General features: G+C 43.5%; 1 protein-coding gene across 11 annotated transcripts in view; it reads left to right on the forward strand.

Annotated features, from left to right (window-relative positions):
• Positions 1-25,978, forward strand: part of Apbb2 (amyloid beta precursor protein binding family B member 2) — a 331,864-nt gene that overhangs the window by 180,382 nt on the left and 125,504 nt on the right. For all 11 annotated transcript variants that reach the window (XM_085691832.2, XM_085691831.2, XM_085691825.2 and 8 more), the window contains one exon: positions 902-1,717. In XM_085691832.2, coding sequence (XP_085547958.1) covers positions 902-1,717 — 816 coding nt within the window. The remainder of the gene's footprint in view (positions 1-901; positions 1,718-25,978) is intronic.

The following is a 25,978-nucleotide window of genomic DNA, read 5'->3' on the forward strand; positions in this document are numbered from 1 at the left end:
AATCTCTGATGGTATAGAGTGTTTGAGATAAATTCGACTGTCAGGTCATCTGCTAGGTGTCTTTTACCAAGGGCTTGTGATGACTTCAAACAGCTGAGCCTGCCTGTTAATTCAGGGGAATACACTCAGACTCCTTGGGGGCTCCAGCACATTGTCTGTAGTCCAGGGCTGCATCTCTAGTTGGTGTGTGTGTGTGTGTGTGTGTGTGTGTGTGTGTGTGTGTGCGCGCGCGCACTTGTGTGCCATTTTGTGTTCTTGAGAAATGAAGCTATTTATTTGAATTTTTTTCAAATATTGATAGTAAGCCCATATCAGAGATGTTTACAAAGACATTAGCAGATACTGATGGAGGTTTGGTTTTCTAGGCATTCAGAATATAATCTCAGAACGTGACTGAGGGGAAATTATCTTGAACACATGAGACATCGCTGAATAATGACCTTTTGGGCTAAGAATGCTACAGCTCAGAGGGACTGTCATGCAATTTTATTGTTAATGATGTTGGCAAAGGAACTACAGATTGAAAGCTAAAGACATGGTGTTGCTGTTTGGTAAGGGGTCCATTTTCAAAGCTGTGAAGATTAAAGACTGTTGGCCAGAAGAAAATACTCATGCCTGAATGTATAAAGACATTTTTTTTTGCACTTTGTAAAATATAGACCCTATGACTTTTTAACATCTGTGTAAATTAGCTTTTGGGTTTCCACAATAAAACCTTTCTTGGCTCGTGTTTAACATATGAATAAATTATGACATGAAATGGGTCATTTCTATAAGAAGGTCTCATGTGAGAGAAGTGTTTGTTCTTACAATCCTGTTTAGAAGTGGCCACTCACACTGTGTACTCAGTTGTTTGGTCATGACCTGTGCCTTACAACCAATTTCCTTTTTGTTCCCACAGCTGACTCAGGTGTTGACACCTTAGCAGTGTTTATGGCCAGCAGTGGAACCACAGACGTTGCAAATCGGAACAGCCCAGCCACACCACCAAATACCCTTAATCTCCGGTCCTCCCACAATGAACTGTTAAATGCTGAAATCAAACACTCAGATGCCAAGAACAGCACACCCCCCAAGTGCAGGAAGAAATATGCACTGACTAACATCCAGGCGGCTATGGGTCTCTCCGATCCAGCCGTACAGCCTCTGCTGGGAAATGGCTCCACCAACATCAAGCTGGTGAAAAATGGGGAGAACCAACTCCGCAAGGCTGCAGAACAGGGGCAGCAGGACCCCAACAAAAACATTAGCCCCACAGCGGTCATCAACATAACTTCTGAGAAACTGGAGGTGAAAGATCTCCACCCTCCAGAGTCCTCAGGCTGTGAGATTTTACCCTCCCAGCCCAGGAGAACTAAGAGCTTCCTCAATTACTATGCAGACCTAGAAACCTCTACCAGAGAGCTAGGGCAGAATCTGGATCCCTGCCAAGGGGTTGAGGAGGAGAAGGCCCAGCCAGGCCCAGGCCAGGCCCCTGTAGTCATTGGGAATGGTGACTTGCTGCTGCAGAAACCAAACAGACCCCAGTCCAGCCCAGAGGATGGCCAAGTAGCTACAGTGTCATCCAGCCCAGAGACCAAGAAGGACCACCCCAAAACAGGGGCCAAAACTGACTGTGCGCTCCACCGGATCCAGAACCTGGCGCCGAGTGACGAGGAATCCAGCTGGACAACCCTGTCCCAAGACAGTGCCTCCCCCAGCTCCCCAGATGACACAGGTACTCCGGGGACTAGGACCGCCCCACCTGGTACTTTTCCATTGGTGTTTTTAACCAGTGATAGAGTACATCTCTCCTGGCTGAAAAGTGTCGGCTCCAGCTAGAGGGACACGTGGGTGAAGTCGGGCAGCGTGTGGAAACTATCACTAGACTTCTCAGGCACATTGTGGGTTCGTTTCATTTTGGGCCATCCGTAAGTTGTTCTGGTTCACATTTCCATAAAAAAAGTAACCACTGGTTTAAATTATGGCAAACTGTCATCTCTGATGATTCAGCTGCTGGTGCTAGGTGAACTGTTTTTGGGTACTGTCTAGAAACATCAGGTTTTGTTAAAGAAAATATTAAAAGAAAAGTAGTTGCCAAGGACAGGCTGCAGATTAATTAAAAGAACCCACTATTTCAAAATTCTCAGAACTTTGTTATACCCAGGCTTATAAAACCTTAAAAAAAAAAAGTCCAGAACATTTAAAAGTTAGATCTTGAAAGACATTTTGCCTGTTCAAGTAATATTTGGAAGTGAGAAAAAAATGACACTCTCAAATGTATTTAGACATTCAAGATTTTAAGCAGTGTTGGTGATTTTGGTCTGTCAGTACTTCTGTCCACGTCTGCAGCTTTTGTCAGGTGTGGCGCATCGTGACAGCAGTGAAAAGAGTCTTCCATTTCATGTTCTCAGAGTTCCCACTCGACCAATCAGAAAGCTGTAAGCTCCAGAGCACTTTGTGCTGAATGAATTCAGTGTAAATAACATCCACACATGTGGCCCAGCATCTGCAGTAGCAGCTCTCAGAGTCAGGTAGACCAGATGGCACACCAGGGAGCCAGATGACATTTTCCCAGAGGTAAGGCAAAGAAAGCACAAGGAGTGAAGATTTAAAAAAGAAGAAAGAAAAAAAAAAAGAGGAGAAAGTTAATTGAGTTCTTTAAATAGGAAGGAAAAAGGAGCAAAGTGCCCCGCAAACCCTGGTTCTTTCTGTGTTAGGTTTCAGCAGCCTTCCGGGACTGGCTGTGGCAGTAGGAAGCCTGAGTGAGACACTTCAGTGTCTTCAGTTGAAGTCATAATTATGTTTAGTAATGTCGTCGTGCCCATAGCCCTCTGTGACTTGGGAGAATTCCTGTCCTGTACCTGATAGACAGTTTCACCTGCTAGTGGTTGAATCTATTCCAGCTGCCCCTTCAGCGTCTGGCCAGACTTAAGACCTTGTGTCTTTCTGTGGCTGACACAGCCTTCCTGCTGCTCTTGCAGGCATGGTGTGTTCTGGGGCAGTGAGATTTAAGTGATCTAGAGGATACTGAGCGAAGACTGAAGCCTCTGCCCCCACTCTAGCCCCTCTTCCTAGTGATGGCCACCATTTAAGGAGGGTATTTCTTCTAGAAAACATTTTAGGCATGTGATGTATTTATAATAACTTTTTTAAAATGTATAAAAATTTTGGGACATTATTTTTAGAGATCTTGCCTCTTAGGAGTATAAACTACTATATGTAATCACATAATGTACATGATACAATGACCCTCCATAGCCGTTTTTCTCCAGCTGTGGACTGAAAATGTTTGTGGTAAAATTACAGCTGTATCGCACATGTTTGGACTTTTTTTAGTCATTGTTTCCTAGAATAGTATAGTAGCTGTTTGTGTAGCACACACATTGCATTGTTACATGAAACCTTTACTTTTTGTGTTCCTGGGATCCTGGAACCAATTTCCCTGAAGACACCAAGAGATAACTGCATTTAAGAGATACATGAGGCAGGGGTGTGGGGGGGTACCCTGATGAGGATTTAAAAATCCCCAACAGCAGTACCAACTAACTGCTAGCTATTAAAACTGGGTTATTGTTACAAGGGTTCATCATTCTGGTCTTAAATTTTGGTTTTAAAAATTCCATGTAATATGTTAAAAAAAGAATTCAATGGGGGCTGGAGAGAGGGCTCAGAGCTTAAGAGCACTGACTGCTCTTCCAGAGGTCCTGAGTTCAATTCCCAGCAACCACTTGGTGGCTCCTGTAATGAGATCTGGTGCCCTCTTCTGGCCAGCAAGCATACATATAGATAGAACACTGAATATATAATAAATAAATAAATAACTGTAGTTTTAAAAAAAAAGAATTCAGTTTAGACTGTTGATGCTTCACTTTTTAAAGACTGTATTTTATCTGTGCATTGGAACAGTTGCTTAGTGGTAGGTCACTTGCTTATCATATACAAGGCTCTGGGTTGAAGATCCGGCCTGGTTTTCTAGTTTAGTCACTTTTTAAAAATTTTGCACATGAGTATCTATTGTAATAGTCTTATTCTCAACAGCTATGTTGAAGAGCGTTAATTTGTTATTATAGTTTTTGTGTGTGGATTTGTGTGGGTCCATACATCTGTGAGTTTGTATTTGAAAGCCAGAGGTCAGTGCCTGGGGTTGTCTTCTGCCATTCTCCACTGTTTAGGTTGTTATTGTTTGTGTGCGCACACGGTGTGTGTACCCATGTTGCATGCCGAGGAGCATGCCTGGGGATGAGAAGACAACTTGCAGGAGTCAGTTCTCTCCTGCATGCAGATCCTCAGGCCTGACAGCAAGCATCTTTGCTTGCCGAGCCATGTTTCTGGTCTTCCACCATACTTGCTTTGAATTTTTATTTGAAACAGGATCTCTTGCTGAACCTGGCCGGTCCCCACATTGGCTAGATTGGCTGTTCAGTGAGCTCCGGGAATCTGCCTGCTCCTCGCCCCAGTGAAGCCACCATACCCAGCTTTGTACATGGATTATGGGGATCTGAACTTAGATCTTTGTATTTGCACAACAAGCGCTTTCCCCGCCCAGAGTCTCCCCAGGCCTCACTTCAGTCTCTTTTGTTTTATATGCTGTGCTATCATGGAGAAGCTCAGCAACGTATTTTAAAGGTTTCTTCATCTATGAATACTTAACATAGTTCTGCCTCTTTGTGTATTGACTGTGAGTGTCAGTAAAGATGGGAAACAAAAAGAAATGAAGAAAGAACCCTAAGTCTAGGCTGGAGAGCTGGCTGAGCAGTTAAGAGCAATGATGGTTCCTCCGAGGACCCAGGTTCAGTCCCCAGCACCTATGTAGAAACTCACAACTGTCTGTAACACCAATTGACCCGATGCCCTTTTCTGGCTGGCCTCCATGGGCACTGCATACACGTGGACACAGATATAGATGCAGGCAAAACACCTATTACATAAAAAATAAAGGTAATTAAGCTTTTTTTTTTTTTTTTTAAGAACTACAAGCCAAACTTGAGCTTTCCTTCAAAACGGGCATCTGGATGCTGCCACCCACTTTGCTTGGCAGGCTCCAGTGTCTCTTGTCTACCCTAATTTTCAGAACCCTCTTAAAACTGCCTCAGAGATAGTTTGTGGACTCTTCCTGAAATGGGCGCGCTCTCTTTTCCCTGAGAGCTTTCAGGAGTGAGCCTGATTTTTGGGTGTCGGTGGCCGTCCAGCCGAGCAGCTTTGCTCGTGTTAAAGCTATCACAGCGCAGTTGAATGAAGACTCGGGTGTGTCTCTTGAAAAGGCAGAATTAGTATTTATGTTTTTTCCAGTCTGTTTACTGAAGATGATCGTGATCAGCGTGAATACTACCTGTTGAGAGAAAACAAAAAGTGATAGTGATTATTCCTAAGACACTGGCATGCAGCGCCCAGGTTCCGTATAAAAAGTGTGCCTTGGCATGACAGTTTGCTTTGTATTAGGTAAGCAGGCACCACGGCGGGTGTGTTTTATGACTAAGTCGTGAGATAATCGTCATTGGATTCCAAGCTGTACTTTGGTGAGTCCAGGAAAAATAGAGCAGACTCTCGTGTACCTTAGGGCATCTTTTCTGAATTAGAGTGTACCATTTATACAATAAAATGCATTGCCCATTCCCAGGACTGACCACTCTGTATTTCCCTTTCTTTCTGAATCGTCCCCTCCAGCTTTGCAGTGACATTTTTGCCCGATCAGTCATGTGTGCAGTATGTTGCCGCCTTCTCCTGTGTCCCTTGTCCTTTGAGAAAACAAGAGGCTGTTTGCAAAAAGGAAACCGATCTGTGACAGGGCTTTCAAGGGGCTTTGGGAAAGTTACTGTGCCTTGACCTTGGTTCCGAAACAAAGGATTGCACTGTTTTCGCCTTTCAAGGTGAGGACCTTGGATCTAGTTAGAATTCTGTCATAGCTCTGGTTCCCTGGGTGGCCCCAGGTAGACAGGATGGCTCAGAGAAATCCATGCTGCTCAGACCCTGTACAGTCTCTCTGTAAACTACTTGGTGCCCTATGTTAGGTGCCTCATTTGGACTCTTCCAGGGCACGGACTTGTAACATAAGATTTATTTGAGCCTCGCAGAGTTGGGAGCTATAGACTATGGATGTCTGTTTCTGTCTCCCCTCCAGCCCCACTCCCCACCCCCTGGTCAAACTTTGCACGAGCCAAGCAGCTGTTTCTACTGCTGAACTGTAACCACTGCCTGAGATGCAGCTTACATAACAGCTGGTTAACTTAAACTCACTGCTAAGGTGCGCAAAAGCAGGATCCCACACCGAGCTAGCGGAGCTCAGAGAGTGCGGCTGTGGTTGCGGTACCCCATTAGCTTGTAGAGAGCGTGGGCTCCAGAGTCGGCTGCAGAGCCCTGTCCAGGTGTGCCACGTACAAGGCTGATGTGTGGGGCGACCACAGCTTTCGCATAGACTTTCTGTTAAAGCTGAAAACGGGGCATCCAGAAAGAGGTCTTGGCCCAGTGTGCAGCACAGACGGGGCTTACTAAGTAAAAAGGCTATTATTGGTAATCCTTATTGGTACAGTGGTGTGATATAAAAGTTAAATCTATTTTTAAAGTGTTTGTTGAATTTTCATTTGTGTGTATGTGTTTCTGTGGGGAGATATGTGCATGAGGGGGGGGGCAGGGAGGATGCCCATGGAGGCCAGAGGAGGATATTGGATACCCTGGAGTTGTGAGCTGCCTGACGTGGGTGCTGGAAACTGAACTCTTTCTTGTCATTGGCAAGAGCAACAAACACTCTTAACCACTGGGCTTTAGCCTGCAAAGGTTTACTTTTTAACTATGGATTGCCTGCATATTGAGCTGATTTTAGTTAGGATTTTGTAAGCCTGATGGACAAGGATCACACCCTGGTCTGTACATGGTCAGTACCTGAAATACAGGCACGCTTGGTAAATAGTTATGATTGGTTGAATAAAAACGGAGGTCATCTACATATCCCCCAATAACCCTCATGTGTTGAATGGGACATTTGATGTTATATTTAATCAATATCTGATTCTGGCATAGTCTCTGTATTTTATAATTTAATTGACCACCCTGCCTCATACTCAGTGATACTGAATGACTTCGGTTATCAGGAAAGCTTCTCAAATTAGGGAACTGCTGGCATTTCAAGCCAGGTCTTTGGACACAGCATTTGGAGCATCCACTGACCCACAGTCATGGGATTCAGGCATGTAGAATAGAGCCCCAGGACTGAGTACCCTGATTTTATCCCATGCACTGTTTGTATGGTAGTCATCGAAAGAACCCAGAAAATGGACATGATGTCTTGGCAGATATGCCCATGCCTAGAGGCAGTTAAGATTTGGCTCAAATGCTGTGTATTTGGTATACATTCTCTGTATACCAACCCCAGATAGCGCCAAGTGTGTAACCGTGCTCTGCCCATCCTTTGCTGCCCAACTCCAAAGTTGCCTCTTAGACTCAGAACTCTATGGAAGTTTCTACAGCTCTCCATGATGCATGCATGCATGAGGACCTTCCAGTGTCCTCCATGGTACGATACCCATCTGGTTGGACGGATGGGGCTGGCTCATGATAGTTGCGCGTGCTCTCTGATGTTTGCTGCATGCATGCCTCCACAGAATAAGTGAGCACCGCTGTGTATAAGAAGTGCTGAGAGCACTTGGACAAGATTCTTACTCATGGGAGGCCGCAGGGAGGATGCCCTGGGATTGGTAACTTGGTCTACCACATCCTTCCTCTCAGAGCGGATAGGTCTGTCAGTCAGAGGAGTCAGTGCCAAGGACAGGAGCCACTTGGCCTTCACCTTTTGCCTGGACCTACAGTTAATCCTGTCCTGGGCCAAAGTGAAACTCATTTGCACGCATAGTTTTTGGTTTGTCATTGGGAACAGTCAGATGGAGGCTAATGCCAGGTACAGATCTCATCTGTTAACAGGGCCACCCGCACTAAAGAGTGTCTGAGCTGTGGATAAGCGCAGGGCTCTCAAACTTTTAAAATTTCAACTAAACGCCCATCATATCTCAGATGGCTTTTTAGTACTTCAATCATAGTTTTCCCTTTTTCTTAAATTTCCAGAATATTTTCACCTTGTTTGCCCCACTGTACTAACTGAATTCCCTCAGACACTTGCAGTGATTCACTAGCCTTCTGGTTATGTCTTTTCAGTTGAGAGCCCCATGGTGTGGCAGGAGGAACTCAGGAAGGCAGATGGGAGATGTTTCCAGAACAGTCAAGCACACTGTCATCTGGGGTAGATCATGTTTTCTGTATTGGGTTTTATTACCTTTGTGGTGAAATGAATGAAAATATTTCTTATCTTACCTCATAAAATTAAGGAAGAAAATTTTGCCCAATTTAGTCTTTGAAATGTTTAGGCCAAAAATATATTTCAGGCAGATGTGGTGCAACACACTTTTAATTCTCACTTCCAGGAGTCAAAAGCAGGCATATGTCTGTGAGTTTCAGACCAGTCTCAACTACACAGTGAGTTCCAGGCCAGCCACAAACACAGAGTGGGGCCTTCTAAGAAAGGGTGTGTGTGTGCGCGCATGTGTGTGTGTTAATGAATGTTTCAGATACTATCAGGTTACCTGCTATTGTAAAGTGTGCTAGGTACTTCAGGAAGCAGAAGGATTAACTCTCTGGATTAACCTCTAGCTGTGTTTCCTGCAGCCTCTCTTCCTGTATTCCTAATGTACCCTGAGACCCTTTAGAAATAAAGGCAACTCCAGGCTATGTTCTATGAACAGTCCTGTAGAAAATACTGAGTCGGTAGCTGGAGGGGTGGCTCAGTGGCCAAGAACACTTGCTGTTCTTGCAGAGGACCTGGGTTTAGTTTCCAGCACCCACTTGGCAGCTCATCCCAATCCGGTTCCAGTTCCAGGGGACCAACGTTTTTTCTGGCCTCAGCTGATTGTAGTTGTGGATATAATATGCAAAAATGCAAGTATATGCATAGCCACACACATAAAAATAATACTAAAATAAATCTTTTAAAAAGAAAATATTGATTTAGATGCTAGTACTTTCATGGAGCGATTTTACGTTTGAAAAACAAAACAAAAATCCAGGCCTCTTGCGTCTCATAATTTCAGAAATCTCAAAACTCAGCATCCTAATGGCAAAGACAAGAACTTCTTTGGACTCGGGCCCTCCCTCTTCTTTATTAAGGCATCTTTCAGGCTTGGGGTCCTCTACTCCAGCTGATAATGGTCTCAGAGGTCATGCACACATGCAGTACCATAGTAGAAAGAAGCAGGCTAACCCTGATCTTTGCTGCTGAAGCTGCATACAAGTGTATGACGTTGTAGCAGCATCCTCAGACTGAGATGCCTCTCTTAATCACAGGCATCTAAGCCCCAGCCCCATGCCTTCTGGTGGAATCGTAAGTGTGACATTAACCATTAAGCATAACACGCTTGCAGTTTCCAAAGCCACTTTCAGATGATTTCTCAGGGTTCTCCATCTATGACTTTCGTTAGAGGAGGGTAACCATTAGCTTTTGAAAGCTAGGATGTGGGTGGTGTGCTTATATCCCGTGCCCTAAGGCTGACTCAGCTAGCATACACCCAGATTGTGCTTGTTATTATATGGGTGGTTACCAATTATCTCCCTCCTGGGGCTTGTTTGTTTGGTGCCAAGAATTGAGCCCTGGGCTTTGTGCATGCATAGCATGAGCCCTGCATGAACTCCACCCCAGAACCCAAACCATATAATTTATGTACTGGACATTCCTAGTAGAACCTTTGAATGAAAAATGATGAAGCAAGCTTCTTGTCCAAACATGACTGGCAAACCAACAACTAGTTTGACTGTTAGGAAATGTTATGAGGGCACAAAGTGAGAGAATGAGATCACTCTCAGGGCTGTTTGGTACCTGGAAGGAGAGCGGAACATGCCGCGTGTAAGCTCCCGTTACGTTCCTTTGGTGTAGCTTTCCATCAGTTCCCCATGAGTATGACGGATTGGGATCTTCTGAAGAATTTTCTCTTAGTGCCCTTGGGGGCATTGTTAGTTGATGTTTTTCCCCCTCGGTGTTATTTGGCAAATTCTTCGAAGAGAACTATACTGACCTGTACATCTTGGGTATCTAGTCCTCCAAACTATCAGTTGCTTGTTTGGGAAATTGATTTTGGTCCATCATTGGTTACCAAGATAGTGTATGCCCCTTACTATATAAGATCCCTGACACATGAAAGCCAATTTTATCACTAGTAGATATAAAAAAATATTATTAATGGACCCTTTCTCAGAATGTTCTAGAAGAAAACGTGGCTTCTTCTTCTTCTTTTTTTTTTTTTTGATGTGTAACTGTTAGAAATTAAAATCCGAGATGGCTCCCAACTTCCAGTCATTGGGGACAGACTAGTTTAAGGTGTGAAGGAAGTTCAAGCGCTGGGTGAGGTCACATCTTTGTGATAGAAGTTTCTAGACACACTTGCCAGTGCCGCTCTAACGCTCCAGCCACTGCTCTGCTCTCCTGAGGGGGAGCTTTCTACTGTCTTCTATGCATCGCTGGCTCAGTCTGGAAAGGACGATGATGTGGGGTGTTCTCATTTCCCTCTGTCCCCAGAACGGACAGCAACCTCTCAGGGTTCAGAGTGGCTTTCCCCTTTTAGTTGCTCTCCTGTCCCTCTGTCACCTGTCTGTTTTTTCCATGTACTGTGGAACAAGGGCCTAAGCCAGAGAATGAGCGCCGTGTATAATAAACTCTGGAGAGAAGCATTTTTCACTTGGGTTCCTTGTCTCTTTAATGGATGGTATTGAATTGGCAATAAAGTAAGGAAGGCAGCAAGGAAGGAAGGAAAGAAAGAATAAGTAAATAAATATTTCCATAGCAATTTTAGTAAGGATGGTAAGAAACCGTGATTTGTCCATGTGTATTTAGGTAGTGCATGTAGGCTCTGTGTGAATAGGTGCAGAGCTGAGCTTTATGGCGCTGAATGGACTCAGGCTCCATGCCGTCTTCCCTCCAGGGAACTTACCCGTGCCTTCCTAGAATCCTCTCCCATCGTCCCCATTCTTGTAGGGCATCTGCCACTTACTGAGTTCGGGGTCAGACCTGCCTCAGTGCTGTGCTGGCCTCTCTCTCTCTCTCTCTCTCTCTCTCTCTCTCTCACACACACACACACACCCTTGGCACACCCGAGCACTCGAGTGTTTAACTCTAAAATAAAAATGGTCATAGTAGTAACCCCACCTATAAGATTGCCTGCAGCCCTGAGGCACAACTCTGAGTCTCCAGAAAGCATTTTCACTGAATTGTCAGAGAGCTCACCTGGTGAAGCCCTGATAGCCCATGTTCAGTCCCTGGAGCCACACAGTGGAAGAAGGGAACCGACTCCTACAAATTGTCCTCCGATGCCGCATGTGCTGCTTAGAACAGATGCACGTTCAATGTGTGCACACAGAGTTATACACACCAGTGTATGTCATTTAAAAGTGTTTAAATAGAAAACATTTCCAGAAAATATTGATTGTCACGGTAATTATTTATCCTATGAAATGGAAAATTTTATCAGAATCTAGACTAGGTTTTTTGATTTTACTTTTTTAAGTTTATTAGCATATGTTCATTATATACTAGCTAACGCGATTCATTTTGAACATTTCTTACATGTATATAATTTGGTCATATTCGCCCTCAAATACCCTCTCTTATTCCTTTTGTTTTTTGTTTGTTTTTGTTTTGACAATGCTGAATACTGAATGGAGGGTGTCCCTTGACAGGCAAGCTGCCCGGCTGCTATGTTACATCCACACTTCTGTTTTTGGTTTTTTGTTGTTTATTTTTTTTAAAACCTTTTAAAATCCCTGGAAATGAGTTTATGTAATTATGCTTATTTGAATGAATGATTAGCACAATGAGTAAACTGTTATTTCATACTAAAAATAAAAATACTGGCCAATTCATGGCAATTAGCTTCTGAGATGTTCACATCAGTTGCATAAGGGAGATGCACAGACTCTTGCTTCTCAGCCTAGTAGGCTGGAAAGTCTGTGGATCTTGTTGAAACACAGATATTGATTTAGTGGGTCTAGACTGAGGCCTGAGACAATTAAAAAAAAAAACAAAAGGCAAAAAGAAACTTATAAATTTTTATTCTGAAATCTTGATGAGGTTTTTGTTTGTTTGGTTGTGACTTTATAACCTCGAACTTGCTATGTAGACCTAGCTGTCCTTGAACTATGTTACAAAAATCTGCCGGCCTTTCCTGAGTGCTGGGATTAAAGGTTTACATCATGGTGCCTAGCCAGAAATTGCGTTTTTAACGAGTACTGGGTTGGTACTGATACTTTGTTCAACCCACAATTGAGAACAAGACTGCTATCACAATTTTTCAGCCAAATTTGAAACAAGCCTTAATTAAATAGTGGCCAGGATGGCCAGGTCCATTCCCAGGTTTCCAGAAAGTAGCCACTAGTCATATTTTGCAGAGGCCTGTAAAGCAAACCCATAAGTATTTCCTATTACTTAGGTCAAAGCTGGCAAACACGTATCCTGGAGTATCCCCGCCTGTGTACACACCTCCCACTTACATGCGACCAAGCACATCTGGTACAGTTGGGTCAAACAAACTTGTTTAGAGGAGTGAAAACATGTGGCTCATTATCTCACAAGAACCGCAGCCCGACAGTCCAGAGAAGTTATCTATCCTTGAGCAGGTGGGGCTTACAGGTTACCTTTGGCCCTTACCACCTTGGCGAGTGGCGAGACAGGTCTATAAGCTGCAGCAGAAAGGGTCCTGCTTGCTTTGTTTCTAGCACCTAGAATAGAGAGTGCCTGGTATATATGCCTGTATTCAGAATACAGTTTGGGAAAAATACACTCACCTCAAAATATAAAGAGTGTTACATTTGGCTCAAGCACTAAATAAGTAGAGTGGAAAATGATCGTGAATTTCCAGATAAGCAATTACTTATTGGATTCATGATAAGAAAGAAAAGAATTGAATAGAAGCAGGGTTTAGGGAAGTAAAATAGTTAAGACGATCAATAGATAGGTAGAGACCAGATTGAAGAATATTAATGCTTTTTTTTTCAATTTTAGAGAGACATTTATAGATTCATGGGTACCCAAGAGGGGAGGATATGGGAAAGAGAGAAAGAGGGAACGCAAAAACTAGAGAGAGCTATCATGAGCGTGAAAGGTACACCAATTTGAGCTAGGCAGGCATGAAAGTCAGCCAGCCAGCCAGCATTCAACTGCAATGCAAATGGGGGAGGGGAACCTTCAAAGAAAGGGTAATGAAGCCCAGAAAGCCAGGAAAGGTATGTTTAGCTCCACCCAGCACTTGAAAGAGGAGGACAGAAAAGAAGGAAAAGGAAATCTGTCTTCTGTATCAGGACACAGCACTGCCAGCAGACCCTGCGGAACCTCATGGTTGCTTGTTGGGGCTGCCAGAATGATAATGCTTAGCTCGGAAGTTAGTCTTGGAGGTCCCATTATATTCTCAAGGTTGGTTTATGTAAATTCTATCCACCACTATTGTATTAGGAATTAAGATTGGTATTTATAGCGTTCATTAGAAAGTTCAGAAAGTCACTAATGGCAATGTCATGAATTTTTATGGAAACTAATTTTTGAAATTCAGTAAAAGATTGGTTTTTTTCGTTTTTGTTTATTTTAATGTTTGGAATACTCGAAGGCAACTAAGGTCTTCTCTCTGCTTCTACCCTCCTACCCTTTAGAGAGCTGGTTAAATAGAGCTGTCATCTCTCACCCTCCTGCCCTGGGATGAGTTCTGACCGAGGAACTTGGCTTGGTGTCCCTGTGCTGTGTCACAGAGCTACCCTCACAGATCCCCCACTCTCAGTCTGTCTTGATAAACAATTTCAGGAGACGTACATGAAGGAGGTCCTTCCTCTCATGTGTCTAAATAGAAGACTATCATGGAAGCCCTTCAGGTCACTGTGGGTGATACTGTATATTAAAGTGACATGGCGGCCCCACAGCAGAGAGTTCCTTCCAGGTGTGCAGTGTAGAACCTGAAATCCCAATAATCTTGTTTCTATTCTGTTACATTAAAAGGTGTTTGTATACCACCCATTTTGAATGGACTTTTGTTTCTACATGTTTTCTGTGTCTGAGTGTTTTGCCTGTCTGTTCTGTGAATCATGAGTGTGCATCACTGACAGGGATCAGAAGAGGCCTCAGAACTCCCTGGAACTGAACCTACAGATGATTGCAGAACAGCTTCTCTGTCGGTTCCGGGAACCAAACCCAGGTCCTCTGCAAGAGCAGCCGGTGCTTTTAACCACTGGGCCATCTCCGTGGCCACTGTCCATACATAATTTTATGATATGTTGGCTATTTGTGATATTGGCTTTGTGAGTTATGGAAATTGTCAGGTGTTGACATATTTCATTATGCCATGAGAAGAATAACTCATGTGTTCATCTGCCATCTCGGCAGAAAGTCCTTATTGGGAAGCCGAGCACACAATCACAGATACAAGTCTTTCCTAAATCCAGGAAGCTTGGGTTTTATCACTGACAACAAATGGACCCGGTTGTCTTCTTGATGGCAGGGACACCATGTGCAGTGTTTAGAAAGTGTGTGCCCAGTCGCCACCTCGGAACAGCTGCAGCCTTTGGCTGTCCGTTTCTCTGTCAGCTGAAAGAGGCGCCTTCTGAGAAGGCCGCGAGGCCATCGCACAGCTTAGCCACAGGTTCTCTATGTACCTTCATTAAAAAGACCTGCTCTTGAGGGTTGAAATTCAATGACAGTTTAAGAAGTGTGTCTATTTCCTCGATGGATTTCTCACTGGGACTGTGTGGCACTGGGGAGCCCAGTAGCTAGTATGGTTTGTGCCATGTCTTGCTGTGTGCTGAGACACCACAAAAGTACCATTTTTGTGCCCCATCATTTAAATGTCAACACATGAAAAAACTATTAAAAAAAAGTTAGTATTATAAAAATAGCCTCAGTCTTATAGGCTCCCTGAACTCCTTTTGGGGGGCTTCAGCTCTGGGTCTGAGAACCAAAGCTCCCAGCAATCTGTTTGCAGAGGGGAGTCTGCAGGGTTCTAATTGTGAGAAAGCTGGTTGATAGGTACATGGGGACCAGATCGGCGATGCTGATGCTACACTGAACTCGCCTTTGTGAGTGTTTTTGAAAAAGGTGCCCATTCTGTTTGTTTCTTTGATGTTATGATGTGAAGAATCAAACCCAGAGCAAGTTAGACCAGAGCTCTGCCATGAAGCTGCATCCTTGACCCTCGGGTACCATTTGTAAGATATGACTGGCACTGATGAATAAGCTACTGGGGCAAGGGAGGCAGGGAACTGATGAAAGTTTACGGTAATCTGGTAGAGGCGATAAGGACTGTCTGCTAAAACGAATGGAGAGTGTCTTTATTGGATGAAAGGACAGAGTGTAGGGCTTGGTGATCGGCTACAGAATGGATGGAGAGAGGTGAGTCAAAGGTGTCTGCTTTCAAGGGTTTTTCTTGCTTTCTCTTTCTTCAAACATTGTTTTCAAAAACCCATAAATTTAAGCCTTCCTGGACCGAGTCCCTGAGTCTTTACTTTGCTTCAAGATGAGGAAGACACACCATACCGTTGGGAGTACACCAGCAAGAAACCGCTTCGTGAGTGGTGGAGTCACTTGAGGTGACATATGCCATGGTTTAATTTGTGTTCCTTGGCCCGTGTGTGCACACTTGGACCTGCTCCCCATTTCCCGTCTGAAGGCATGTTTGGTCTGGCCGCCATCTGGGTGAAGCTTTTCCTCCATGAACTTCTTGCAGCTTTTAAGAGCCTTTTGAAAGTCTGAAAGATTTGAGACGGTAGTGTGTGGGAATGCTGAGCCAGCCTGCGCTCCCTCCCTCCCTCTCACCCAGCAGTTAGGGCTCAAGCTTTGGCACTGCCACACAGAAAAGGGGACGCTTTTCTCAGCCTGCCCATGTGATGTAACTAGAAGCAGAGGTGTGAAGTGTTGACTTTAGGCCAAGTATTTTATGAAACATTTTTAGAGCTGGATAACTAGATGTGTATTTCCTGGGTCATGAGAGGAAAATGTGCTTCTTATTCTGACAACTTTCCAGCCTTATAAAGTGGGCAAAAAAAAAAAAGTGTATTGAGGATCAAATTTACCTATAAATATATTGCTTAGGTGATCTGGGTCTTTGCAAAGTTATTAAGCATCGTTAAGCCTGAGTTTCCTCATTTAAAAAGTTTATTTTTTATCTATCTATCTATCTATCTATCTATCTATCTATATTTAAAAAGTTTATTTTTTATCTATCTATTTATCTATCTACCTATCTACCTACCTATCTATATCTATATGTCTGTCTGTCTGTCTCTCTCTCTCTCTCTCTCTCTGTGTGTGTGTGTGTGTGTGTGTGTGTGTTTTGGAGATACATAGCAAGTTCTTTCACCCATTGACCCATCATCTCCCCAGACCAGTTGCCCATTTCCAAGTTCATATTTCTCAGATAGTTACTGTGGTGATTGATGAACTTACAATATGTAAAAATAAAAGAACCAAAATAAACGTAAAGTGTGTGCTTATAGATGGATGTGTAGTACAGGCCTAGTTGTACAGGAACTAATGGTCTTTGCTCTCCTCCATTCATTTAGTGATGTTCACTGGGAGTGCCTTTGACGTAGGTTTGACACTTAACCCTACAAACCAACAGCCTGAACCTTGCGCTAAGAAAAATGTCGTGGCTGCTGGTCTAAGGACCTGGTGACCACTAATTTGGCGGGGGGGGGGGGGGGGGTACCAACTTCACAGCAGATAAATAGATGATGGGTCATCAGCAAACAGTGTGTGGTCACCATTGACCGTGGGTTCAGCCACGCCAGTAGCTCTGAACCTGAGAATATGCTATAGCCATGGAAAGAGTTAAAAGAATATTTGTTGCCTTGGGTCTTCTCCCACAGCCTCTGTTTGGTCTGGTATTGCAGCAGTGTTTGCTAAAGCTCTCTACACCTTTCCATCGTGGGGCCCTGGTTGTGAACCACTGAGCGCCCTGTCAGAAATTCCCTTCCTTCATTCGTAACCCATGCTCAATAATCATTACACCTGGTTTTGACTGTCTGCTCTATATGGACTACTTACAAATAAGATGGCATTTATCCCTCACCGCAGCCTACCTGCAGAAAGAGCTTCCTTCAAAATGAACTTTCAAAGGGATAAAGCCTACCAGTAAGGCTTTGCTGTCAAGTGGGCAAAAGAGATGACTCAGATAAAGATTTGCCCTCATCAGAGTCTGCCCTCCATCCCATGTCCCTTTCTTTGTAGTTCTGAGAGTTTGGAGGACTAAACTGTGATAACAGAGCAGCTAAGGGAAGATCTGTGTATTTCTGGAATGCTAAACCCAGGATTCCCAAGTCCGACTTTGGGACCCTTGTGGGACAGCATAGTTTACCATTTTGCATGTTTTTTTTTTTGTCTCTTCCTCATACTTTCTCTTCTCCCTTTGCATCTTTTTCCCTTTCCCAATTTATTTAGATAGTCCACTGAAGATCCTGCTGAGACCCAGACTCCCTTTTCTGGAAGCCTCAATGGTTAGTGCTATTAGATTCCCGCTATTTAATCTCCCAGTTCAGCACCTGAAACAGGCACTCCCCCCATCCCCTTACTCCCCACCCTCCACCCCGCTCTCTGTTCTGTTGAAGCTGTGCTGGCCCGAACTCAGCATAGCAAGAGAGCTGTACCATGTACACATGTCTGTCGGTCTCTATGAAGTGCTTATTGAAGTGCAGCAGAGAATCAATACTCAAACAAGCAAATTAGCAAAGTAAATATATAGCTGGTTTGAAAACCTGATGCCTTTGAGAAAAAGTGTTCCTTCTGTGTCCTCAAGGGAAATTAAAACTCTCGTCTTTCATTAATTTCCACTAAGCTCATCTGAACATTGTTTTTCTAGAAAGCTAAGTGATGATGGAGAGACCTTAATTTTTGGAAGCATAGATTTTTTTTTTTTTTTTAGATGCAGAGATTTGGATTTTGCTTCTGGGACATGAACTGTGGCTTTGGAAGCGTCCACCCTGGAAGGAGCCTTCTTGTCCACTCCAGTGTGTTGCAGCGGTGAGGGAAACACACCTTCCCTGAGCTGTCCTTGTCTGACTTTCTGCCAGAGGCCCCTGGAGGCAAGGCATTATGGGATGGCTGCCCCTTTTGAGAGTCCAGGTCAAGTAGCAATGAGTACCTGCCTGTTAATATTGCCCATGAGTGAACAGAGTAGAAGTTGACAGGGTACACTGTCTCTACCCTACCTCACCAAAAAGTCACTGTGTGGACACTGAAAAGTTCAGCGGATAAAGAAAGACTTGGGTGGCAGAAGAAAATGTCTTACTTATTTTTTTTTTAAATGTTTATTTCGAGGCAGGATTTCTCCGTGTAGCCCTAGCTGTCTTGGAACTTGCTCTGTCGACCAGGCTGGCCTTGAACCCTGGCTGCCTTTACCTCCCGAGTGCTGGGATTAGAGCTATGCACCAGGAGCGTCAGTTGTATGCTAACTGTTTACAAGCCCCTGACATTTCAAAGTGAAAGAGTTGTTTGTTGGGAAGAATTGATATTTAATTCATTTGAACTTAGCACAGTGTGTATCAAAATGGGGCTTTTAGAACAAGTACCATGGGGCTAAGACATCTTGGGTCAAATCTGGTTCTGTAGCTTTAAATTACATTACATGTGGGGCCCTGATTTGGTTTTGGAGTCTTGTGTCAGAGTTAGCTTTAAGTTCTAGGGGTGGAGTCAATCAGTCCTGCTGACCATTGCTTCTTGCCCACCGTATGAACACTTTTTTCACACCTGTTACTCCGCTTGGTTCTCAAAACAGTCTTGCATAGAATGCATAGAATTACTCATATTTTTCATAGAAAGAAACTGCGGTTCAGAGACGCCGGTCTTACCTGATGGACACTGGTGTTTGGAAGTAAACTCTCATTGGAAAGCCGTGGGAGAGGACAGAGTCTTAGCATTTGAAGAGACCTTTGTTTTGTTTTAAATCAAATCTCTGTTCCCTCCGATTCCCTTCTATTGTGTTATAAAGTGGTGGTCATGTGGTACATGCTTAGGATGAGACACTGGGTTCTTAGACAGATGGAGACGCTGGGTTCTTAAAGCTCGGTGGTTGACAGAATGCAGTCAGAAGAGTTCTAGAAGCAGGGTAGACACGAGATGGTCTCCATCTACATTCTAAAGCTCTCCTACTTTTTCCATTGTGCAGTCTTCAGCCCAGTGCATCATGGGAAGTGTCATGGCCTACTTAAAGAGAATTGGGCAAGAAGAGACTGTACAGCCCTTCATTTTGTGGAGAAAGTGCTCTGTAATTTTAATACATTTCAAAGGGTTAGTCATAGGATTGAAATGTTAGATTTTTTTAGCAAGTCTTCTGAAATATTAAATAACCTTCATAGATCCGTTAGGGCGCAAATCAACACCCACAGAGAACAAGGCTCGTTCAAATAAAGAGCTGGTTCGGTATGATTTGTGACTGACCATCACAGAGTCCTGCTGATGATTTTGTAACTTTAGATTAAAAATATGCTAAACTCAAGAAAAAAGTATTCTATAGTTATATTACCCAAATTCTGAGTTCTACTGTATGTCCGCCTCAGCTACAGCAACATGGACTTTTGACAGGAAATCAAATGTCTGAAGAAAGTGTGAGTGTTCTTTTGATACATGCATTCGCTATCATGTTGCTAATACTTTGAACTTCTCTCTCAAGTAAGTGAAGTGGCAAACGTCAAAAGACAAAATCTTTTAGCTTGCAATTCTCTCAAGAGCCGTGTCTTGGAGATACAGAGTCAATTTTACCTCCATGCTGCATAAGACAAAAGTTTTCTTGGTCATTTTAGCTGATGGGATCTGGGTCTTTGCTTTAAATTATTGATGAGAACAGCGCTCTCTTTAGTAGCCTTTACAGAATCAATTCCCGCCGTTCCTGCCTTGCGCTTTCAGGGTATTGATACTTCCGAACCTTGGGAAGAACTTTCGTGTCTCCTAAAGTTAATCTTAATAGTCATTTTAATATTAACTTTAATTTTTTCATGATTTGCGCCCTCCCCTTATGTTTATTCAGACTATCTGAAATAAAGTCCTTTTGAACAACTTAAGGGGTGCTTGAAAGAGAATGTGTGAGGGATGTTGCCGTTTAGGGTACTTGGAAGTGGTGGATTCATTTAGTGGGTGCATGGTCCACACACTCCTGTTTCTGAATCTCATCTCTAGATGAAGGAGATCATGCGTCAATGTCGTTCACACTGGAGGCAGTTTGGGGCAAATGCACCTTTCGTAGCTGCCCTGTCCCAAGTGAGCCCACACAGGGAGCATTGAGACTGCTTCCGGGGAAGCTGCGCAGCCTGGACCCGGGATCGGTGCAAGTGTGTTTGGAGAAGGTTGCGTTTGCCCACACGCAGTCTCAGTCTCCTTCGGCTGCTGAGCTGAGTTCTTGTTTTCATGGAACTGTTTGAATTGCTTTAGGTGGGAAGCTAGTCTGGAAGCATGCGAAGAAGGGCGGGCAGCTCCTGGGCGTTCTAACTCAGAACCCCGAGGATGCTCGAGTGAGCGGTGCAGCCGCAGCAAGAGAGAGTTCCCGATCATGGGCCCGATTTCATGGGGGCTGTTTCAGAACAGACCTCCTCCTCCTCCTCCTCCTCTTGTTCTTTTTAGTATCTCTGTTTTGTTATAAGAAATAAGCAGTTTTGAGTTGATGAAGTAACTTGAGGAAATTGGTCCAAATCCAAGTTCTTGGCTTTCCTGGGGTCCGAGTGTTGAAGTCTGGAAACAGATCTGTGCAGCCTGAGGGATTTCGAATGAGAATCTCTTGCTGTAACATGAGGGGCCGGCTTGTTGGGGTTTCTATCCTGCCCGGTACCCCACAGCCGGCATGCCCCAAAGAGAAAATCACACACAGGACTCCATAAGATTATAAACTGATTGGTCCATTAGGTCAGGCTACTTATTAGCTCTTATAACTTATGTTACCCCATTATCCTTATCTACGTTAGCACATGGCTCAGTACCTTTTCCAGCGGGGCAACTTACATCTTCTCAGTGGTCTGGGCAGAACTGGCAGAGGAACCTCCCTGCTTCCCAGAATTCTCCTGTTCTCATTGCATCACCTCTACTTCCTGTCTGGTTTTCCCGCCTATACTTCCTGCCTGGCCAATCAGCATTTTATTAAAATATGATTGACAGAATACAGACAATTGTCCCACACCATCTTGCTTCTGTTTTCTCCACTCAGACACCTACTAAATGACTCAAGTAGAGGAAGTCTGTACTTGATTTAATATTAACCTATAGATTTATGCTGGCCAAACGATTTTGTTCAAGACCTTTTTGTCATAATGAGATACAAAATGGGCCTAAACCTTTGTAGCTATGATCGGTGCTCTTTTTTTTTCTCTCACTGAATTTAACTTGTAGCTACAGTGTTACATTGTTCATCTTGACAGAAATTTCTGGTAGCCATCTTTTTACTTAGCTGTACTCTAATTCAAATTGGTTCTGGGGGTTTGAGGGGAACATGATCTTTTTAAATCTTTTTTATTTTAATACTTAGAGATTTAATCTGGCGAGTCTGTTAAAGAATGAGGAAGATAGAATTTTAATTTTAGTTTATATGGTAAGAAATCCACTTTTAATAGTAACTAAAACTGCCCAGATTTCTGTCTTCATTTTTCCTCTCTGGATGAGGCAGTCAGTATGCTGAACATGAAATTCAATATAGCTGACGTGATTTGACGTGGTAATGAAATCAGTCCTGCCATGAAGGGTTCTGTCATGATCGTGGCCACCTGCCTTACAACGAGTGTGTGCTTACCATCTGTGCACGAGTGGGTCCTGCCATGCCTATTGTCACCTCCTGGGAAATCTCCTTTTTTCTTATAGATAGTACCGTTGAAGTGGATCTGAGTTAACCCAGATCAATGTACCTTAATCACCTATTGGAGGTTGAATTTTTTTTTTAATTATTAGCCTACAAAGTTTGAACTTTTATTAACTTACTAAGTGCACTAAACAAGCATATTTGTTGAAAACAAGGGAGACAAGACAGATAAATGGGAACTGGCAGCTCAAGTTGCCTCCAACTTTACTACCAAAGGTGAGAACTGTCACAGATCCTATAAACTTTCAGACTTTGTCCTGTGTGAGCAAACAGATGCTAATGTCACTTTTTTTAAAAAAAATAGTTTTTCAGTGAAATTGTGAGATGTATTATCTAATAGTTTATATTCTTCATTTATTATTATACTAAATACTGGGTATATTGATAAACTGTCCATCAGTATATATTCTTTTTCTTCTAGGCAAGACCTCATGTAGCCCAGGCTGGTTTGAACTGTCTGTATAGACAACAATGGCTTTGAACTTCGGATCCTCCTATCTTTATCTCTCAAGGACTGGATTATATATTATATATGGATATGATTATATGCTCCTCCCCCTCTTCTCTTAGAGGGCCTAGGACAGAACCCAGGATTCATGCCTACTAAGCAACTTTACCAACTGAGCTACATGCCCAATCCCTAGATATACTTTTATCATTCCAAATTTAGTAGCTGTGTAGGACTTGGGGAAAGTCGTGGGTGCATGATACTGGTTCTGATGACAGTTCCAATGGGTAGACAGACTTGTGAGTCTAAGCATGCCCATCCCACCATCGTCTTCTTTCTCTAGAGATACTGTGAGAAAGGGGAGCATGTGTTTGTGGCTCGTCGGTTTTGTTTATAAAAGGAGGATAGTGCTTGGTGTCTTCCTTCTGCGGCTGCACACCAAATAGTGGGCTGGTAACACCAATGTCCAAGGCTTCCTTGGTCCTGCTCTGTGCCAGGCGGTGTTCTGAGCACTTTACTATGAAGCTCACATGGGCCCAGTAAGGAGGCTGTAGTCATCTGTGTTTTAGTATGAGGAACTAGGTCCCAGAACGATTTTCCTAAGGTGGTGTGGCCGGACCCTAACACAAACAAGCTTGTCATAGCCTTGTTCACAGTAGCCCAGCTCACTGGCTGCTCGGAGGAGTCTGTCCGATGAGTACAGTTCCAGATCAAATCCAGTGGCTATCCTTATTCTGCCTTGCTGACAGGAGAATGTGTTTGGTTCATCGTTCCCTAATGATGAACCTTTGGACTGCTTCTCGCTTTCCTCATAATACTCTAAACTTCTGCAAAATTTCTTATACATCTTAGAATATGTATGAAGACATTTTTTTTCTAGGCTTCTTGCCTAAATGAAGAGTCTTGGACTGATACCCCTGAAGGAAGCCTACTGTTGTAGACAACGCTATGACAGTGCTCACTGGGCCTATGGGGGCCATTCTTATTCACACCACCACATGGCTTCTGTTTCTTCTTAGTGTTACAGCCTTGTCTCTTGGGGCCCCAGGTCTCTGGATGGCATTAGACAAACACCTCTATGTGTAGAACTAGGTAACCAGTTCTGGCACATGCCGTATTGTTTTCACAGTGCAAAACCCTCGTGTGGTGTGGGTGTCAGAAACTCTGCATTCCTGTCCGTCTGTCCTTCCCCCAACCCCTGTCACTCAGCCCCCAGCTTCTTTAATGGAGTTTCTTCTCCCCGGGGACCACTTCCATTTACCCTCTTTTAGCCCCCCCCACACCAATTGATTCTGGTTTTATCTAATCTATTTTGACCTCTATTTTCCTATAAATTGAATCTATTACTTTCCTTGGAATGAAGAAATAAAGTTCAGAACTTGGGCACGTTCACCTAGTCTGCATTCAGTTCTCTGCGGGGCAACACCAATATCTGTATTGTGCTGTCCTTGGATTTCTGAGCCCCATTCCTGCCGTCTGTGGCTGCTTAGGGGCTGTAGATAATGGACTCCCATGTCTGTAGTTTATATGGTTTTGTTTGTTTGTTTTATTATTTTGTTTTGTTTTTTACTCTTTGCTTTTTTTCAAGGGCCTTCCAACCAGCTCCCAAATACACCAAAACTTACTCTTTCTTATGAATACCCAGCCTTAGCTTGACTTGTTTCTAGCCAGTTTTTCTTAAATTGTCCCGTATACCTTTTGCCTCTGAGTGTTTATCTTCTCTATTCTATATACCTTCCTTTACTTCTTACTCTGTGACTGGCTGTGTAGCTGAGTGGGCCGGCCCCTGGCATCCTCCTCTCCTTCTCCTTGTCTCACTCCTCCCCTTCTATTTCTTCTCCTGTTTATTCTCTCTGCCTGGCAGCTCTGCCTGTTCTCTGTCCTGCCTAGCTATTGGGGGTTCTGCTCTTTTTTAGACTAATACAGGGAAAGCTACACAGCTTCACAGAGTTAAACAAATGTAACATAAAACCCAGCAAGTTCTGGCTCAGCAGAAGATTCCAGCTCCAAATAAAAGGTAAACAGCAATCAAGAAAGACACCCCGTGTGAACTCCTGACTTCCACACATAATTCATACCACACACACAAACACAAAACAGATACTTGAGATTTCTTTTTATTGACTCGTTTGTTACTTGATGGCTTAAGAAATAACCAAATATGAGCACTTTAAGAGAAAACATGGGGTGTTTTCAATCCTCTAAATCAATGGATTCCTCTAATCTTGAAGAGAAAAAAGTTGTAACTTTAATCAGAAAACCCATCTACCCTGACTGAGAAGAGCGACTAAAATGTACTCTTAGACACGCCATTTCTCAGCTTTGGTTCAGAAGCAAGGAAGAGGCTCCGTATTTCCTGAAGGTTATTGCTGTAGATAAGTCTATTAAGCTGCGTTAAGAACACCACACACAGGATGCCTTACACACCCCACATCTGTTTCCCACAGTCCTGCAGCCTGGAATGCCAAGGTCAAGGTGTGGTAGGGTAACTTTCCTCAGACCTCTGACTGACTTGAAATGCTGTCTGTTGTGTGGTCTCCTTCCTGTGAGTGTCCCTTTGTGCTTGCTCTTGCTTCTTGTAATGGAATCTCACCATGAGGACATCATCTAACCATAGCTGCCTCTGTAATGGTCCTGTCTCCAAATGCAGCTATATTCTGTAGTCCTGGGATTATATTTTCATTTCATATTAGAATCATGAAGGGACAGTTTAGCCGATATGAGATGGGGTTGTTTGACATTGAAACAGAAAGTTCTTAGAGGGTAGAGTTTACTCTATTACTGGGTCTCTGTAGAGGAGGCTAGCCCCCAGCATTTAGCTGCTGCATGTGAAGAAGTAGAGGGTCTGTGGGTGGAGTGGGCATCTTGGCAGCCTCAGTGTCTATGGGCAGTAGCAGCCACCCACACAGCATGAATGAAGTAATGCAGACATTCATGAAGAAGAATTTCTTTTCCTGATGTGTTTGCATGTTGCCAAGCACTATGCAGGCATTTTCTTCAATGCTGAATTATCTGTATTAATGGTGGAGAATATTCATGGGGAAAAATGGAAAGGCAATGATTCATCTTCGACTCCCCTATCAATCTCAGTTGGTTTTGTATTGTAAATTTGAATTATAAGTCTCTTCCTTGTCAAATATAGCACTATAAACATGTGGCTTAGACTCATGTACCTCATCTGTAAAGCAAGGGAGATTGTTGTCTTGCAAATTTTCATTTGTTTATTTTGTGTGAGTGTGTGTGTGTGTGTTTGTGTGTGTGTGTGTGTACGTATACATGTATGTGCATCACATGTGTGTAGCCATCAGAGATCAACTTTTAGGAACTGGTTCTCTGCTACGGTGTAGGGTCTGGGATCGAACCCCAGTCTTCAGGTTTGCTGGCAGGAACTTTTACCTGCTGTTCCATCTTGCCAGATCTGCTTGTAAATTTAGTGCACAGTGAATTTATTGTGGTGGAAATTGAATGTGTGCTGGATCTCATTCAGACAGATTCTGATTTGTAGGGTCCAAGGATCTTCCTTGTTAACATCTCTAAGTTAATCTGAGGCTGGTGATGGTCCATTGCACTTGAGAAAGGAATGAGAGCTCTCTTTCAGTTACAGTGAGCCTGGGAGATGGGATGCATTTGAGAAAAAGTCCTAGTTTGATAAAGAGTACACACAGACATTGCCTACTGCCCCTTTTGGCCCTTGTCCCCAAAGCTACCTGTCCTG

Source organism: Myodes glareolus, chromosome 8, assembly GCF_982192425.1.
Source record: "Myodes glareolus chromosome 8, mMyoGla1.1, whole genome shotgun sequence".
Taxonomy (NCBI): Eukaryota; Metazoa; Chordata; class Mammalia; order Rodentia; family Cricetidae; genus Myodes; species Myodes glareolus.